The following is a 19,623-nucleotide window of genomic DNA, read 5'->3' as shown; positions in this document are numbered from 1 at the left end:
GGACAGCAGAGCAAAATCACTGCAACAAATTAAAATAATTACAAAACATAAAAGTGTAAAACAATATATGCATCTGAAACAATAATTAAAGAGCTAGCTAGTGCATCCAAAACAATACTATAGTACAATACTAATTAAAGAGCTACTAAAATATCAAAAAGGTTGAAATGCTAGTAAGAGCCTACTTCTTACTTTTCGAACTTTTTAAATGTTACAAATAAATCACACCACTGACAGAGCTGTTTTACAATTTTTATTGAGCCATTTTCGGTTTCACCTTTTCCTGACATCACATAAAGGCAGCATTCACCTTAAACCCGCCATAGAACGACCTGTTCCGCGCATGCGCAATAGCAGTAGAATATCCTCGTGGATGCACCACGGAGCCTCCGGTAATTTCAACAAGATGCGGAAAAGAATGAGGCGTTAAGATGGAAGACCCCGGACCCACTGTACCTGAATGACAGCTGTAAGTGAGCGGATATAGTCCCTGTCAGAACCTTCAGCTGGCTGTTGAGGTGAAGTCGGTCGAGACTCCTGAGAGCTGCACAAACTCCTGGAGCTGTCCAAGGTAGGACCTCTCCTCCCGACGTCCTTCACATGTGTATATTCCTGTGTCAGCAGCGGACGGGTGTTGTGACGAAGTCTGCTTCCATATCGATACATTTAAACCCCCCCTTGCTGTAAACTGAGAAAGGAGTCGAAGCTGCAGGAAACACTATCTGTTAGGGAAACAAATATCGACAACACAGGCTTGCTCGAACAGGAAGTGCAGTAGGATGAAGCAGTATCAGAAAGCTTTAGTCAACTTCTCTCTGCGCTAGGTTTGTAATTATCCTGAGAACAACAAATATAACAATCCCTTTTTTATCTGAGCTGAACCGCTGAACCCAAACAAGATGACGGACATTTATCTGCAACTACATTAAAGTGTCTTAAGGAGGTTCAAAAACACCTCACAATAAGCCAAACTAAACACCTTCAGAAAGTCATTTTCCCACAAGAAAAGACTGCTTTCAGTGCAAGGAACAGGACATAGTTGAGTAGCCCACATATGAATTTGATTCAGTTACTGCTTCTGTTGGTAACTGGTTATGTATTTGAGGAAACGGTCTCCTTATTTACAAACCAAGCTTTCTAAACATTTCTACTCATTCTGTGAAACAAAATGGTTTTCATGTTGTGATGGTGATGTTCTCAGGGTCACTCTTGCAGATGTGTGTACCTGATGATTTGCACTGTTTGTGTAGAATTTGGCTCTTCACATGTCCGTGTCTATCTTAACATTAAAGTTACTTCATTGAAGAGATGAGGTAATGAACCCGTGCTGCTACCATCCATCACTGAAAACAGAGAAACATTTAGCTCTACTTGGGCTATTGCTGGGGAAAAATGTTCTCCCATAACTCTCAAATCCCTAAAAGGTGCATTAAAAAATAAATAATAAAAACATATATATGCACCGTATGTATGTATGTACGTGTGTATGCATGTGATTTTTTAGATATCTTTAAAAAAGAAAGTTTGAATAATATTAGTCTTTAGCCTTAAGCCACATCTGCTACTAGGGTTGCACAAGTTTGGGTCTGCGGGGGCTGCAAACCTGCTTGTAGTCTTTGCAGCTACCATGCTAACACCTCCTTGTTCAGCCAACCACCTCTGCTCTACAGCGGCTGATGCTCACCATATTACTGACAGGGTCCCAAATTAACTTTTTGATTCACTGGTCAAGGTGGCAGGTATAAAATACAGGCCTAACATGTTTTAATGGCTGAAATAACAAATAGTGTTTTTGTGTCACCTACACATCTGTTACAGTACATTTAATTGAGAAAGCATTATGTTCTGTTGAACCAATACAGATTCAATCATTTTATCAGATCAGGAAATTGAGAAATTTAAAATATAAATTTGTTTGCCTTAATTTACTAAACAGGTACCTCTCAGAGCCCCCTGCTCTCTGATCCCTCCTGCATTAACATTACAGACTAAAAACTAAAATCCATCGGAGAATGATAAGTCATTATTCCATTAAACAAGTTCTCTCTTGATTTAGCTTTACCAACATTGGACACTATTTAATCAGCCTGCTCATTATTAGATGTGTGTATCTCTGACTGCTCCTCCTGTGTGTGCATTCAGTGCGCTCACAGACTGAGACTACAGAGACTGTGAGAGGACGTTGCTATCGCTATGTTAGCTGCAGACATGGTGAGAGTGAACGGAGAAAAGCCGACCATTTGACCAGATCACATGTTCCCGACTCTGTCGTATGGATCACGGATCAACTGTGTGATAGATAGTCAGATAGCTGCAGCTACATTAAAACATGCTCATAGCATAGTTTTCATGACTTAATGGTGAAACAGTTACCCGCTCTGGGTCAGATAGCTTTTGGAAATGAACTCACCAAACGGGAAATCGACCTGCATGTGGTGCATGGCTGCTGTTGATTTCGGACGCTGTAACTGTAAGTATCGATGTGAACCGTGGCAACTTTGAATCGATTTTTAACTGCCTCACGATTAATCTCTACATCCCTAGTCAAGAGGCTTATAACCTGCTTCAGCTCCAGCTCTTATCCTGTCACTTGGTTGACTGAAAGTTAGGCTGAGACAGAATTTCCAGCATTGTGAGAGTAATCAATGGGACTCCAAAGCCCCCTGCTCTAACAGATAGGTGACGCCACTTAGGCTTCATCCATTAATATATTCAGTTTATGATGTTAACTGAGCTGTGCGAGGGTTTTTTAAAAAGGAATTGAGCCATTCAAAGGAGCAGTCGTGTCGTTCTTTCCGTCACTGTGGCTACGGGGAGAAACTGCGGTATCCTACGTACTGTGAGTGTACAGGGAAAAAGTATCTAAGTAAAAATGTATGCTTTTTACTTCCTGTTCCTTAATCGCATTAAAATGAACATGTTGACCCTGAAAAGCCCCAGTATAAAACATGTCAAAACAAATGGTCTTCTTATTTGTACAGTATGTCTCCATGGTGCTTATATGCATTTCTGTAACACTTGGCAATCCGTACTGTGCCCGAGCGTGCTTCCCTCCTAAAGTCCAATTTGTTTGACGAGTAAGAGTGCTCTGATCCGTGCTCAAGCATGACACACTTCCTTGAATTCCCCCTCTGGTTTATGCGGCAGGTTAATTCAAGTGTGATTTGCCACATCGGTTATATCTTAGTTTTATGTATAGTATGTTTATTTTTTCTGGAGGAATTTGACTGATTCAAAGGAAAAACACTGAAGCGCTCATAGTCTTGTTTTATTCCCATGTGGCGACTGGGTCATGGGTCAGCTGTTTCTTTGTCTTTGGCAGGGAGATGATAACATCTCCATGCTCCACCTCTCTGAAAATCTTTGGTGGACTTATAAACTGAGTTGACCTGATGGCCGCAGAGTTCTTTATTGTGGATTGACGGACACTGCGGTTTTTGTTCTGGCCTCCACACTTGTTAAGGATGACGTGAAAACAGAGGGCATGACTCAACCCTGATGAGAGCATGGAGAAGAAATACATTTCAGACAGACACCATGTGTCTCTAAGGTCTATGTGTGAGGATGTGCATAATCCACCTGACAGATAGAAAATAAGGAATTTAACAGGAATTTGCAAGAAGTAAAATTACATTTGAATCTTGAGAATTATCTTTGCAATTGTCTTTCCTTCCACTGAGAGAGGTTCATGTTGTAGCATCTATTAAGCTCATAGACATTCCCTTCCTCCATGACTCTCTGCTGCTCCAAAAACGTTTATCCAATGGCAAAAAAAAAAAAAAAAAAAAGACATTGCAGGACTGAGCAGATGTTCAGAACGTCTAGTTGTGTTGCCAACGGCTTTTCCCCTGTCTTGTACTCCCTGATCATGGATCTAACACTACTGAGATCCAGCCTCAGTGTGAATCGAGCCTTTAGTGTTACTAGTCCTCTGGTTTGTCATGTGACAGCGGTCGGGTTTCAGGTGCTTCTGAAGGGTTTTTTGACATCTGCCGCTCAGGCATGTCAGCCAACGGATTTTGGAAAACGCTACGATTGATTGTGTGTTAAATAAATAAACATTGAGTCTATTTCTGAGCCTTAAAAGAAATGTCACTCAAACGCACATAAATGCAGACACACACACACACACACACACACACACACACACACACACTTCTTCTTGTACAAAGAAAGTTTGCTGACAGGACAGCTGGTTGTGAGGACAGTGAAACAATGTCAGAGCTCAAAGTTGGTGGGAATTGGACAGATGGCGACTGCCTCTTTACTTGCAGCACTTACATGCTGCTGACGTCTTACATCTGGTGTCAAATTAAGGGTCAGGGGTTCAGTTTCGGGGGCATGGGGACATAAACACTTTGCCTGTCTGTGGGGTTCTGCAGAGATTTAGGTGAGCTCTATTCTTTGGGAAAAACAAACAAAAAGAAAAAAAAAATGCTTGTTCACACATGCACCTCACGGTCAGACACTGTCCCTGTTAGACTGGAGGACGGAGTCTCAGGAGGCAGGACATGACGTAAAAACAACATTGTGGAGATGGAAAACCAGTAAAAGGGTCTGACATGAGAAGTTTACATTCCTAACAAAGGTTCTATATGTAACTTTGCGTTTTTAGTGACACTGCAGGCTTTTAGGTGAACTGAACCAGCATCCTGTTGCTCGCTCTGACTCTCGCTCTTCAGCGGCGGGCTCCTACAGATGAAACCTTTTTTTGGTTTCTTGTGCTTACGTGGAGTCTGTGGAGCAATCCGTGTTGTGCTAGTGGCCGGTCATCTATTTGTAATAACAGATTCCACAGATTCTTACTTTAGTTCTTCGGTCAGGCAACATCTGTTGCTCTCTTCAAAGTAGAGCTGTGTGAGGAGGACGTCGAGAACGCGCACAGAACGTCACTTCCTGCAGCTTTCATGGAAAATTGAAACCGGGTTGGTCAAAAAATAAAAAGTTATACAGGCAACACAGATAGACAGTAAATGCCCATTTTAACCATCAGTTAACAGTGCTCTTACTAATAGGCGATAAAACACAATGTAATTATGTTACAATGTTACGTATAGTCCCTTTAATACTACTTTTAGTGTGAAAAGACTGAAGAAGAAGTCGTAATGATGTCACAACTGGGGCTGAACCCAAATGCAGACCAGACTGAAAAGATTGATTTTTGAATAAGCAGGGTAGGGGTCCAGGGCTGGGTGTGAGGCAGTGAGCAGGAGGGGGCTGGCAGGCAGACTAGTAGATGGTTGGCTTTGTGGTAGATAATCCGATCCAGCAGAGACTGGGCGTTGGAGCAGGGTTCTTGTCGGTGAAGATGATTGCAGGCAGGGGAGCAGGGTGAAGAGGACAGATTCGAAGGCAAAACAAAATGCACCGAGCACTCACACAAAATACTGGGAAATAAAATAAACACACACGGCTCATGCAGCAGGAGTCCAGGAGCAGGTACAGGACAAATGAAGCTGTTTCATTATGTACACCATCTATTTGGGCCGGCAGTCGCTCAGTCTTGGGTTAGGAACCGGAGAGTCGCCGCTTCAGGACCGGTGGGGACCAAATCTGGACATTTGTCTGGTAGCTGGAGAGGTGCCAGACCACTTCCTGAGCACTGCTGCGGTGCCATTGAGCAAGGCACCAAATCCCCCCATCACCCTCCGGAGCGCCTGACAGGGGCAACTCTGTCACTCTAACATCTCTCCGTCAGTGCATTTCCACAGGATCCTGTGTGTGTGTGTGTGTGTGTGTGTGTGTGTGTGTGTGTGTGTGTGTGTGTGTGTGTGTGTGTGTGTGTGTGTGTGTGTGTGTGTGTGTGTGTGTGTGTGTGTGTGTGTGTGTGTGTGTGTGTGTGTGTGTGTGTGTGTGTGTGTGTGTGTGTGTGTGTGCGCATCAACATGTGTGTGCTGCATGTTCATCAGAGTGTAAACACATAATTTCCCCTGAGGGGATCAATGCAATCACATTTCTTTGGTCAGTTTTCTTGAATACTTCCTGCTTTGTTCTCACATTGGCTCACTCTGAAAAGTTAGAATGAGTCACACTGACAGACATATCTATGCTCTGCTCAGATGCAGCACCAGGATTTTAATCTTGCCTGAGCTTGAGTTAGTTACAACTGCTTACTTTTCTTATACCTACTTTTATATCCTTATTTTAAAGATGTTTCTCTGAAACATTTATGATAAAGAGAGTCAGCTTTTATGCTATGTCAATAGGAGAATAAGAGAGATGAGGGCGATAGATCGTACTTGGGCAACCGACATTGACTTTTAATGAGAGAGAGAGGGAGAGAGAGAGCGGCACACTGCACAGTGTTTGATGCGTTTTAACTCGCTCTCTCATAGTTTTGTTCTTACTAGTGAAGGTTCCAGAAGACTAATGTAGTGGTTTGTTAAATCTAAATGTAAATGCAGTTTAAATAAAGAGCGATAATAAAACACACAAAACAGTCCAAATTTAGCACAAATTATTCAAAACTGTTGGCTGAGTAAAAACCAGCACTGGTGCTGGTTAAAAATATGAATTCATGAACGCATTGGAAGTATTATTTTCACAATTCAACGTTGATTCAGGAAAATCCCAAGAACAATTGTTTTCTTGTAATGACGCCCCCTCTCCACTCGGGGCACTGGGTGCTGTGAATTCAGGTCAGGCACACTTTACATAATAGTTTTTGTCCATGCCATCACAGCACTGTTATGTTTATTAGAATTTTTGCTACAAATTTGGCTCAGGCTCAAATGTGCACTTTAGATCATACTGTACTTTTATGTTTTATTATTTTGTTTAAAGAATTAAAGAAGAGTGCACCGATGAGTCAGTTTGTTGGAAACCTCCACAAACAGTGTACACATGAATATTTAACACTGACCAAAAGATACTGTGAGGAGTTCTCTGGGTGTGTCTGTCATCTGTATGTATTGATACATTGATATTGAAGAATATTGACCAATATTAAATCGAATCGTGACCCAACAAATTGGACTCAAATTAAATTGTGAGGTTGCGGACAAACCCAGCTCTGTACACTGTCATCCTCCCTGCAGTTTAACGTCCGCACCACTGTAATAAAAGTGATAATCCTTTGCTCCAGTTGATGCCTGTGAGGCAGCTCACACTGAGTGTGGGGAGGAAATCATCTCAGAGCAGGCTCACGCGGGGTGTGTGTGTGTGTGTGTGTGTGGGACTGGCCCTGATTTGATCCAGGTGTGTTAAGTTTATATAGACTCACTGTCTTACCTTTAGAGATAGAGAGTCTTGTGTCCTTTGGAAGTGTCGGATTTTGCATCACCTGTGCACCACTTGGCTGTCCTCTGTGTGCGTACTTACAGTTTCCCCCTGATCGAACCCAGATTAACCTGCCAGATTAACCTGACACAGCCTGCTCATAACTTCATCTTCATTTTATGTCTACAGCCTCTGCGAGTGGTGTTTGGCTTGTGTTGCACTTAAAACAACATTTGACCGACATTATGGGGACAAATATAAATTGTGTAACGGACGTATTTTAGGGCCGAGTCGTGAGTGGATGACGTTTAATGTTTAAGTGGAAGTGGGAATCTGTTAAAACACTTCATTCAAAACCTTCTGACATGTAAATACTACAGCTTGTGTATTCAGGAAGGCGAGAGTGGTACAGTAAGTTTAACCTTTTCCAGTGTTTTTTTTTGTGCCTTATTAAAATTCTTACACACTCTTCTTCATCTGTGAAAAACAGCCATTTACAATCAGTGACGGGTAAGAATAAAAAACCTGAAGTACGTGTATTTGAAGGCACACCTGACATTAAAATTCCATACAGTGTTGTGCCTTCTGAATGGCTAGGCTAACAGTAGAGATTGACTCCAGTCAGGGCTCACAGAGGGAATCATAGTCAAAGGAAAATGCCACAGTGACAGTGTCATAGAGTCATTGCTCAGGGATTTACAACGATGCTGTGTAATAAGGGCGGGCAGACTGCAGCTCAGCTTGATAAAGGTCACAAGAGTTCAGGCTGGGTGTGTGCATGCTGTGCTGGTCTGTAATTAGACTCTATTGGTGATACATGATAATAATAAAATCTGCATTGGATGTTGTCAAACATGTCCTTGTTTTATTGATTTCATTGTTCTTACAGTATATCGTTTTCCAGTTATGCTTTGTCGCTATCCTCGGGCCCAGGACCTGATTTATCAGTGTCTTTACATATATACTTACCACAGAGATTATGCTCTCATCATTTTTATTTTATTTGACTGTATTGATCCCATGAGGGGAAATTAGGTGTTCACACTGAACATGCAACTCACACACAGGCTGAAATACACTCATGCACAAACAGGATCCTGTGGTCGTAAGTGGGGGGGGGGATTTGGTGCCTTGCTAAAGGGCACCAAGCATTTCTCAGGAAGTGGTCTGGCACCTCTCCAGCTACCAGATAAATGCCCAGATTTGGTCCGGGACTTGAACAGGCGACCCTCCGGTTCCCAACCCAAGTCACTACAGACTGAGCTCCTGCTGCTTCATGACCCATTACCAAGAATAAACAGACATATTCAGACAAATTAGGATCATGGTCTATTCAGAGGTTTGCAACACTGAAATGTGTAAGTTAAGGGTTAGGGTTATCATAACACTTCAAGAATTATATATGCCCTTTACAGTCTTGTTTTTGTGTGTAGATTACAAGAGTGACAAGTCATCTCTATCCAAATGAAAAACTTCATGATGATGTCATGCTGTTTAGTTGTGCTTTGATAATGTCCATCAGTCATCCTCTTTCTGTGCATTTTCAGCAGTTTCCTTTTTTTTTTTTCATTCCAGTCACTGACCAGAGAAGCCAGTCAACATGCCTCTGAAACAACTCAGCAGAAAACAACGAAGGAAATTGTACACCTCACTGGCAGGGGAGGTAAGAGGTGTAATGCTGTTGTTCTCAGCTAAGCTTACAGTCAGTTCTACCTGCTAGATAGTTTAGAGTTGTACAGGCTGTCTTTTCTATTTGTTGATGAATTATTCGGGTCCTTCGTGACTTGAACACTATAAAGCTACAGTGTGTTTTTTACATGTTGTTCACAGCGGGTCTCTGTGACTGAGGACTTTCAGGTAATGAAACTGAACTAGTGCCTGGCTCGTGGGAGATTTTTGGAGCTGATACCCATATTGTTTTTGTGGAGAGAAAAACATCAGAAAACAGCCAATATCTATCTTAGAATATGTTCAGTCTGTAGAGATAGAGAGCTATAGATAAACACATGTTTAAACACATTGATTGTCAAAAGCAGTTATCAAACACTTGTGGAAAAATTATGAACTGAAGACAAAATGGTCACTTACCTGAAATGTTTGTGCGCCACCGCTAGACTTTCTAGAAAGTGACGATGCTTGTTGTAATCTACATAGCACACTCTGCTGGTGACAGCCAGAAACTGCTAGTGTAATACAATGATGCTCTGATGAAATGGTATTTGTCTGGTGAACACATCCAGTAATATCAGCATGAATCTTATATAAAAGTAACCGATAGGATACTCACTGAATGAGCTAATATTGGCCGGGGTTAATCGGCCTGAACTGCCTTTTTTGACTGTCATTCACCATTTTCTGCTCAACCTGTTAGGACGCTGGAGTATTGGGATGTCTTCAGACAGAGCTTCAGCTGCAGTTCTTCTTGAAACCCTCGGCTCCTTTTTCAAGTGTAGTATTCTGTCACCATCTAGTGGCAAGATGAAACCAGGCACGATAGCATAAGTTATGACTTGATCATGTTTAAAGGCTTTTGGCAATGTTCCTCGTGGGACTATCAGGGGGAGAACATGATGTTGAAGTTGAGGTCTTGATCCATGACATATATAGGTAGGTAGTGAACATATTTTAGGGTGAACTGAAAAGTCACTTCTTCTACTCCATTGTGATCATCTAAAATAAATGTAACATGTTTTTTTCCCCTTATTGCTCTGGAATATGAATTGAAAAAGGAAGTGCTACGGTGTTTTTTTTTTTTTTTTTTAACCATCCATGGCATTTTCTATCATTGAGTTAGTTGAGGCAGTCAACAGGAGCAGCACAGATTTAACACTTGGTGTCATTATCCATGACACCAAGTGTCCATTGCAGGAGCTGGGGATTGAACCCAAAAGCTTTTGTTTGAGCAAAGACAGACTTTACCAACTGAGCCACAGGTGCCTCTTTAAGCTTTATTTAAGAAGCAAGATTACCTCTCTCTCTCTCTCTCTCTCTCTCTCTCTCTCTCTCTCTCTCTCTCTCTCTCTCTGCTCTCTTGCTCAGTCCCACCACTACTATCCCAGCTAACACCTGTGGGCTCCGGCTGTTATGATACCATTTCATCACCCCTCAAATTTCTGCATGTAAAATAAAAACAGTGAGAAGAGATTAGAACACAAACTATATTCTACTACTACAATAAAAAAAAGTGAAACAAATACAAACATGAGTTGTCTGTCTGAACTTAATATTAATGCACATTACTCAAGTCGTGAACCGCTCATAGTGTGAAAAAAGACTGCAGAGAAAAACAGTTTGACAGCTCAGCAAGTCCCACAGATTAAAAAGGGAAAACAAGAAAGCCGAGAAGAAAACTTTAGAAACAGTTATGATTATTTTATTGTCTCATCTTCTTTCAAGCTGAGATTCCATTAAACCCACCGCGCTTCAACAAGACTGTGATCACTCTAACGTCCCCTCATTTCCTGCATTTGTCACTACAGGGTTTAAAATCATAAAGTCAATGTTATAGGCTCTAACTGAGAAGTGTATTAACTGCATGTAATCAGTGTTCATGTTGTTATATTGGGAACTGATGCTTTTCTAACATAGCTACTTTACATGATATATAATGTTGAGTAGTCTTATATATTAATGAATGTCAGAACTCTACAAACAGCAGCTGTTTACAAACCAAAAATGTAAAGGGTGAGAAACTTCTAGTTATTTACATCGTAGGTTTGTTTATTATGGGTTTGTTTATTATGGGTTTGTTTATTATGGGTTTGTTTATTATTGGGTTTGTTTATTATGGGGATTGTTTATTATTGGGTTTGTTTATTATGGGTTTGTTTATTATTGGGTTTGTTTATTATTGGGTTTGTTTATTATGGGTTTGTTTATTATTGGGTTTGTTTATTATGGGGATTGTTTATTATTGGGTTTGTTTATTATGGGTTTGTTTATTATTGGGTTTGTTTATTATGGGGATTGTTTATTATGGGTTTGTTTATTATTGGGTTTGTTTATTATGGGTTTGTTTATTATTGGGTTTGTTTATTATGGGTTTGTTTATTATGGGTTTGTTTATTATGGGTTTGTTTATTATGGGTTTGTTTATTATGGAGCTGTGGCTCAGTTGGTAGAGTCGTCATCGTCTCTCAACCAGATTAGGGGTTCGATTCCCAGCTCCTCTGCCTACATGTCCGCTGTGTCCTTGGGCAAATTGGATAAAGGAATGAACATAAAAACAATTAAGAACAACCAGCTCTCACTTGTTTGATTTACGTGTTTAATGAAATATCACAATGACCGGAGGTTTGCTTTGGATGTAGGTCATTCTTCTTTCCAAGGTGATAAATTGTTTAGCTTGGGTGATTCCCCTACAGAAGAATGTTGCCAGGTTTGAATTGCACAAATATAGTTTTTTTAATTGAATTGAGCTGAAGGTTTTGGTTACAATGCCATCATTTGTTAGAAGGACCAGTTTATCAGCCGTCTAGCCTTTTTGGGGGGATTTTTTGCTTTTTCATATATAATCCTGAAAACCAATGACCGATCACAAGTTTTTTAAAAACAGCAGTGCTTTCTGTGAAGTCTTCATGCTAGTAGCTGTTAAAAGAAAAAAAACCTGGGGTCGTCTACACAAAGACTTCTTCTAATTGATTTCACTGTCCATCTATGCCCATTACAAGCAAGCACGTTTGTTCTCCATTTGTATGGATTAACTAATCACAGCTTCTAAAAGAATGTTACCATAGCAACCGTGTCAGCTATACACCTCCACTAAGATAAACGTTTCTCTTCCTGGCTCAGAATTGCTCAGAGAATGTTCCTATTTAAGTGAGGAGGTCTCTGAGAGGAGTCTCAGAACGTTTGTGAATGTGCAGTTTTTTTGTATGATAGCTGAAGCGTTAGACTGATTAACTGTCTGTTAGAATGCTGATTGATTGACAATCCATTCAGCTCTAGTACACAACGTGACGATACAGGGTTAGCATAAACGGTCATGCTGATTTAATTTCTACCCAAAATGAGCTCATTAAATATAATTGTGTTTAATGTTTCCTCTCAGTATTCTCCTAAATATCTCTTTCTCCCCTTTTTTTAAATGTTTTTTTCCCCCATCTCTTTCCAATCTCCTCTTGAGGTTATCTCCCTTCTGTTTATTCCCATCTAATCCATCTTTCTATTTGTGCAGAATAATTTCTAGAACTGGTCGATGAGTTTTCCACTTTGCTGGATGGTTCTAGTTAGAATTCAAAGGTGTGTGTGTGTGTGTGTGTGTGTGTGTGTGTGTGTGTGTGTGTGTGTGTGTGTGTGTGTGTGTGTGAGAGTGTGTGTGTGTGTGTGTGTGTGTGTGTGTGTGCGTGTGGAGTGTGCAGATTTGTGGGATAACTTGAAGCGACACGAGAAAACATTTTATGCACGGTTCATTCAAGGTTGAAAGATTGAAAGCAAACCAAAGTGAAGCATGAATTTAAGAATTAACAGGATAAGTATTCTGATTGGTTGAAGTTAAATGTTCTGTTATTGACCAAAATATGGTATGAAGATGTATTTGGCCCACATTTTTAACCAGGGTTTGAATTAATAGCTCATTTATTGAATGCATAACCAATATTAAAAGCTGTTAAACTTTGTTGTGCATTTTGATAAATGATCCTAGCTTGACAAATATAAATTTACAATATATACTTTCACTATTTTGTTTCCCATGCAAGGATCTTCATGCACCGTTGGCATTTCCCATTAGGTCGTGTAGAACGTTACATTCAGCAAACTCTCTTTAAAGTTCTGCACACATTAAGCGTTAACATTTTACACTTGACAACCATGACAGACAGAATTAAATATATTATCTTCTATAATTCCTATATTCTCTGAAAGAGCATTCCACCATCTACATTACCCATGATGCAACTTAACTGTCAGAGTTTTTAAAAGAGTCATTAGTGACTGAACTGTTTGCTGCGATCATAGCCTAAAGCAGCTGGCCTTAGGCAGGGATGAGACCGGGGTGACAGAGTTCTGTCAGTTGACCACTCTGTACTTGAGAACAAAGTACAACCAATACAAGAGAAAGCACATTTTATTAACCTTTCCACTTTTTCACATTATTTGTAAATGGACTTGAGCTTGTATTACTTTTTTTTCTGACTTCATAAAGCGCAAAGGTCACACTACTGACAGCACCATCTGCTATGTAAAGTGTCCATCAGTATTAATTCATCCATATAACAACATTCATTGTTGAGGGTTTAGTTAATTGCAGTTGGTTGCTGTTATTTGCATCACAAGTAATATCGTCTCCTTTCAGATTTATGAAAAGACTTATTGGCTGGTATGTTTTGGTTGTATGTTACTCCCGGTGCTTTTTGTCCCTCCTTCCTCTCTGTTGTCTCCATGCAGCTCTGTGAAGCCCTGAGTTTGGAGGTCTTGTTGCAGTTAAAAAAATGAAGCAAATGCAAAAGTGCAAAAAAACCCCATAATTCCTCAATGGTCCAAGTGAGACTTTCTTCAAAAGCCCCTGAAGCCCTTGATGTTTACAGATTAATTCAAGATAAGTGAACTATCAATAGCTTATTTCTATATTGGTATACATTGTACAAGGGATGGATTTTTCACCTCGGGGTGTGGCTGAAATGTAGCATTGTTTGCCAGGACTGGAAAGGCCAACCTCAGCTGCAATTTTTTGCCTGTTGTATTGTTCAAGGGTTCCTAAACTTTTAATCCGGTGACCCCCTAAAAATAATGATACGAGAGACTTGGGACCCTCTTTATCCCTGGAAGTGGTTAAGGTCTATCCAAACACTGACATGAACACAACACTAAAGAATGCAGTAGCAGCCTTCAAATGGTTATGTTAATTCAGTGTGTCTGTGCGTTTGTATTCACAAAGCTTCGCTGTTGCAGTCAAACTCAAATCTTTTATTTTCATTTCAGCACACATCTCACTGAAGGACCATGCTTTGATTTAAAATTGTACAACTTTGTTGTATTTAATTTCACAATAATGAGACAAATTTACAATTTGTTTTTGTTTTCGGAAGGCATGTTGCAACCCCCCTCCCACCGTCTTACAAACCCCACTTTGGGAACCACTGGGTTGACCGAAAACTAACATTGAGACAGCATTTCTGATGGTAATGGTAATTATTAGGCTTCAGTGGGTGATGTCACTTGAGACTGTGAACTCATGTGGCATTCATGCTTAAACTGGGGTGCATATTTGTTGGTGTCAGAACCTAAAATAGTGAGCATGTGCATAATGAGCATGAGTGACTTACTGTAGTATTTGTAAAGTCGTTTGAGGCTTATCGTTCTGGATCATACACCAAGCATTTGGACATTTCAAATAGAGATGATTCCATATAAGCTGCATCAGCAATGTGCCTGTTGAAAAGAAGCGACTGAATGGCACAGAGCTGTTGTTTCATAATTCACCACTGGAGGGTGCAGCTTGTTCACTCTTTTAAAGATGGGAATGGAAAGGGTGTTAAACACTTTCAGATTCAAGTTTGTCCATTACTGATAAATGTCTGCCAGCTGCATTCAGACTGAAACTAAATAAGAATACTTGAGTACTCTCTAATAGGTTTAAAGCTATACATCTGTACTTTCAAGAATTTAAAAGACTGTCTTTTTTAAAATGACATGATATAATACCACTATTCTGTACTGCACTTTGCCACATTACAGTGCTCTATCTCTAGCTATACTTTGTCATATACTTTGTCAGTGACAGTGCCTCAGGTCATCAGATGTTTTCGGGCATTCTTTTGCCTTTGATTTCAAAACACGTGTGTCCAACTGATAGTACGAATTTCTCTGAATACGTTCAGTATGGTTGCAGCTTATAGAGAAGATCTTGCTGTTAGCAGACTACGATTTATTCTTAGAAGATATTACCATATTTGAAGAGAAACACGATATATAAGGTATCATAAAAGTATAATGTTCGGCCTCAGTTGACAGTACAATGTTGAAGTGTTCCTCAAATATAGGTCTGACATTTGAAGAGTAAAGGTAATGTGATTCTTCATACCATGTATAGAAATATCTAAAGTGGGAAGGAATTTGTGACATCTGTTGTGCTGTATATAAGGGTTCCACACCGACCAATAAAGTCGTCTATCTCTCAGCCTGCACAGAGTCTCAGTGTTGTCTGTTAGAGTAGAACCACGGCCGTGATATGCTGCGTGAATATTATCCAGTCTGTTGATAGATTCAGCTTTAGGGACAGTTATATTATTCAACCCATCACCAACAAACCCTGATGGCGCTGCAGATGGCTTCCTGGTTGTGTTGGTACACAGGTGTTAATAAAGGCCAGCCCGACTTGCCCCTTCTTTCTCACTCTGTTGTCACTGTAGAAGGCTTCTTCTTGGGCTCTATCATCCTCCAGAACCTCGAGCTGGAGCACAGCACATGATTCACTTCGTGGAGCAGTTGAAGAACTACAACCTGCCAAATGAAATGATGGTGTACACAGCCATCACTGAATCTATCATTGCCCTCTCAATCACCATCAGTATGTTATTGCCACTGCCACTGCCAAGGACAAGGATGAATGCAATAAATTATTAACTCTGTTGGGAAGGTGACTGGCTCTTTGCAGGTATTTGTCAAATTGTAGTATTTGTTCTGTTTTGGTTTCTCTTGACGTAAAACAAAGACGTCTTCATGTCTACACAGTTCCTCATTCCTCATCGTGACCTTACACAGTTGCTCTTACATTTTCCTTGTCATTCTATTTCTGGCTTACTCACAGGCCAAGTTAAAACACCATACCTTTAACCCTTTATAGGGCAAGTGACTATTTTTGGTCATTTCCACAAACATGACATATGGCCAGCCTTCTGCACCTCAGTAAGGTCGAGAAGCACATAATCCTCACCCAGCCAATCAGAACAGATCACCCCACATCACTGATCCTGCTATTGTGGCATTTCAACCAAATATGGTAACTTTGTCAATGTTTATTACACTTACAATTTTTGAAAAATGTTATAACAGAAATAAAGTTCTGTTATGTCCCTGAATAGGTTGAATTTTTTGAATTTCAAAGTATTTCAATGAGTGCCCTGTAAAGGGTTAAAATAGACTAACAGCTAGTTAGTTAAAGCACAATCAACCACACCAACAAGGAGTTTTAGCTCCAATCAGCAGCTGGTCCATATGTTCCATCATTTCACTTACATTTCCTGTCAAGAGGTGAAGTATGTGTTTGTATCTTTAAGTGTTTGTCTCTGTGTATATTCACCCAGAGGTTGCAGGGCAACTGCAGTGGCCTAAAGATAAAAGATGCATGTGGAAAGGCCAATCTGGAGCTAAATTAATAAAGAGCAGTGGAAATCACTTCTTGCATTTCATTCAGATTACATGACGGTCTTTTTGATTCATGTACAATTCTAGGGTAGTAATACAGTTAGTATTTTACTAGACGTGAGGTTTTTTTTTAGCTTCAAATCTTCTCTTTTACACTAAGAGAACATATACAGTAAGATGAGCTTTTTGAGAGTTGACTGTACACCAGCAGCATGATGCACTCACCCTCGACTGTGACTACTATTATTATCCCCTGTCCTTTCCTGCTGGGCTTATGGGATCAAGGAAATGGGAATGTGTACACATTGACTTGTTGTTAACAAATGGCTTTGTTTCGTTAATCAGAGTGATGAGGAAACACTTAGTCCAGATTAGTAGGATAATGCATTGATACAGTGAGAGAGGGTGCATCATGTGCCGGCCCGCTGTCACCTCTTCTCTAAGGACAGAGTGGCAGACAGTCAACAGATGCGTGCTGCGTCTTACCAAAGGTCTCAACATCTCAGCATCTCTACAGTGAACAGATATCAACCTGTTTTAGTGGGAAACTGACACATTTATTTGTTCTTTGGTTTAAATGAATATTACAGATCATGGGATGGGAAATGGATTTTCCCATCATTTTTGACAGATGAGGATACAGAGGGTGATCACCCATACCAATCTGCTACACACTGATAAAATCCTGCTTATATTTAATTTAAAGGCAGGGTAGGTAATTTCTCCAGATACACTTGTTAAGAGTTTGGTTGAAATTGTCTTTAGGTCCTGACAGTAATTAATAATTAATAATTCATGTGCTATGAAAAGAAACAAAAATCGGTAGCCGTCAGAAACATGTACAAACTTTGTCCAATGTCGGCACTCTGCCACCTTTTATAAACCAATCAAGCCTCTCTATGCCATGCATGCACGAGCCCACACTCAAAGCATGAGCTGAAATCCACTTCTGGACCAATGGCACTAGTGCATGTAAGTGAGGGGCGGGGCTTTTGAGGGACCACAGGGGTGGAGAGGTGGTTGAATACGGAGAACAGAGAGAATGTTACTTTCAAAATAAGTTTTCGAAAATAACCTGCCTTTTAGTGTTGACTATGCCATCATTTGAAACACAGAAAAAGTTAGCAAGGTTGCGTAGCCTACATGCATGAGAGACGGGCTGAAGAAGCAGCATCAGTCTGGATCACATTTATACCTGCTCTCTCCCTCTGCTTAACACCGATGTATTTGGGCAGGTATGCAGTGAACAGGTGAAGCAACTTTCTTATAATCAACTGCTGTACTCAGCTTTAGTGCATGTAACTATCTTGGTGACTTCTTTCTACAATAAAGGTTGTCTACATTAGTTACAGTGTCAGAACAACTGCAGGTAACTATATGTCTAAATGATAAATAGCTCCACTGTGATGTGGCTATTTTGTCACGTGGTCATTTCATGAAATGTGTTCAGTTTCATTAAAAGAATACTGATAACCTTTCATTTTGTCCCTCAGATAAAAAATCTCCCCCCAACAGTTTCAGAGATCAGTTTAAACTGTTCTAACTTAAAATTTCTAAAGACCCCTCCAGCTCAACCAACACATTGACATTTTTGGTTCATGAAGTGTCTCCACAACTATTTGATTGATCGCCATGTAAATTAGTATACATATTCATGTTACTCTCCGGGTGAATGTAATAACTTTGATGATTCTCTGACTTTTAATCTAGTGCCATCATCAGGTCAAGTTTTCAATTTGTCAAGTAGTTTGGCTTACAGTGTTAATCCTTGCAGAACTAATTCCATTCCCCTCAGCTCTTCACTGTGAAATGAGCACTGAGAAGTGTAGAGTAACCAGCAAACAGCTAGTAAATTGTTGTAGTAAACTTCAAAGACTGCTCACTTTGAATTGAAGGACAGCATCTATGAAAATATTCTATTGTAATTACAGCATGCAGTTCCTTTTATTGATTAGATTTCTTCTCTTTACTGGAACAATGACAATAACTGTCTGTGTGCAGGCTAATCATCGTTTAGCTACTGAGCATATTGAATGACATATACCTTTATTGCTCCTAGGGAAATTTACTTTGCACTAAGAGAATATATAACAATACATATCAGAAGAAATCATCCAGGCAGGTCCAACTGGAAGTAGACCCCAGGGTAGACCCAGAACTTGATGGAGGGATTATACTATATGTCACTTCTGGCCTGAAAATGCCTTGGGATCTGTCAAGTGAAGCTAGAAAATATTGCTGAGGAGAGGGATATCTTGGTCAACTTGCTTGGCCTGCTGTCAGTGAAACCTGGCCCTTATAAGAGAAAGAGAATGGATGGATGGAGAACTAAATCGCCAAAAAAAGGTTATAGAGTTGAAATAATGTTTTCTGATCTCATAGGCAAATTGTATCCATTGCTCATGTAGATTTAAAATATTCTTGCTTGTCGGTAAGCATGCAAAGCTCCCGTTTGTAATATGCAAGTCTGTTATGACCTTGACCTAATTTCATTGCTCAGTTTGGCTTGCTTGTCATCTATGGAGCATGGTCTTTCCCTGCAAGGACAGGGCTATCAGAATCAGAATCGTTTTTTGTCGCCAAGTACATTTACATACACAGGATTTGTCTTGGTGTATTGGTGCGAAAGAAAAAGCAACGCTAAAATAACAAGTATAAGAAGCAATTAGCACTATATAAAAGACATTTACACTTATGACCTTATGTTCATAAGCTCTTCTCTGGTGAAAGAGCTCTGTGTGTCTTGACATAAAACTAAGTTAACCTATAAAAACAGACTGAACTATGTGCACCAACACACCGGGGCGACAGTGCTCCTCTCTCTGAGGAGCACTGACAAGAGTTGATACCAGCCATGCTAAACTGTAACAAAACCCCTGTAGGCAAAAAGACAATACAAGTGATTTATTATTGGAAACTAAAAAGAAGATGTGCAGTCAAAGAATTAATCAAATAACAAAACCCAGTTTGTGTATTCATTCAGGAAACAGCTGCACAGCAGCAGCAAACAACAGAAGATACCTTTGTCATCATTTCTCCCCAGTGAGTGACAAGGCCAAAGAGTTTGCTTTTTAGTATTTCATTTTCTTTAATATATAT

The 19,623-nt window shown here is 40.1% G+C and overlaps 1 protein-coding gene across 1 annotated transcript in view; it reads left to right on the top strand.

Annotated features, from left to right (window-relative positions):
• The first annotated feature begins 266 nt into the window (after positions 1-266).
• plppr5b (phospholipid phosphatase related 5b) overlaps positions 267-19,623 on the top strand; it is a 104,932-nt gene continuing 85,575 nt past the window's right edge. Inside the window, exons 1-2 of the mRNA XM_079360800.1 lie at positions 267-571; positions 8,794-8,881. Of these exons, the coding sequence (XP_079216926.1) occupies positions 8,819-8,881 (63 nt within the window). The 5' untranslated portion in view covers positions 267-571; positions 8,794-8,818. The remainder of the gene's footprint in view (positions 572-8,793; positions 8,882-19,623) is intronic.

Source organism: Symphodus melops (assembly GCF_947650265.1).
Source record: "Symphodus melops genome assembly, chromosome: 14".
Lineage (NCBI taxonomy): Eukaryota > Metazoa > Chordata > Actinopteri > Labriformes > Labridae > Symphodus > Symphodus melops.
The sequence above is the reverse complement of the archived record's forward strand: the minus strand, read 5'-3'. Positions and strand labels throughout refer to the sequence as shown.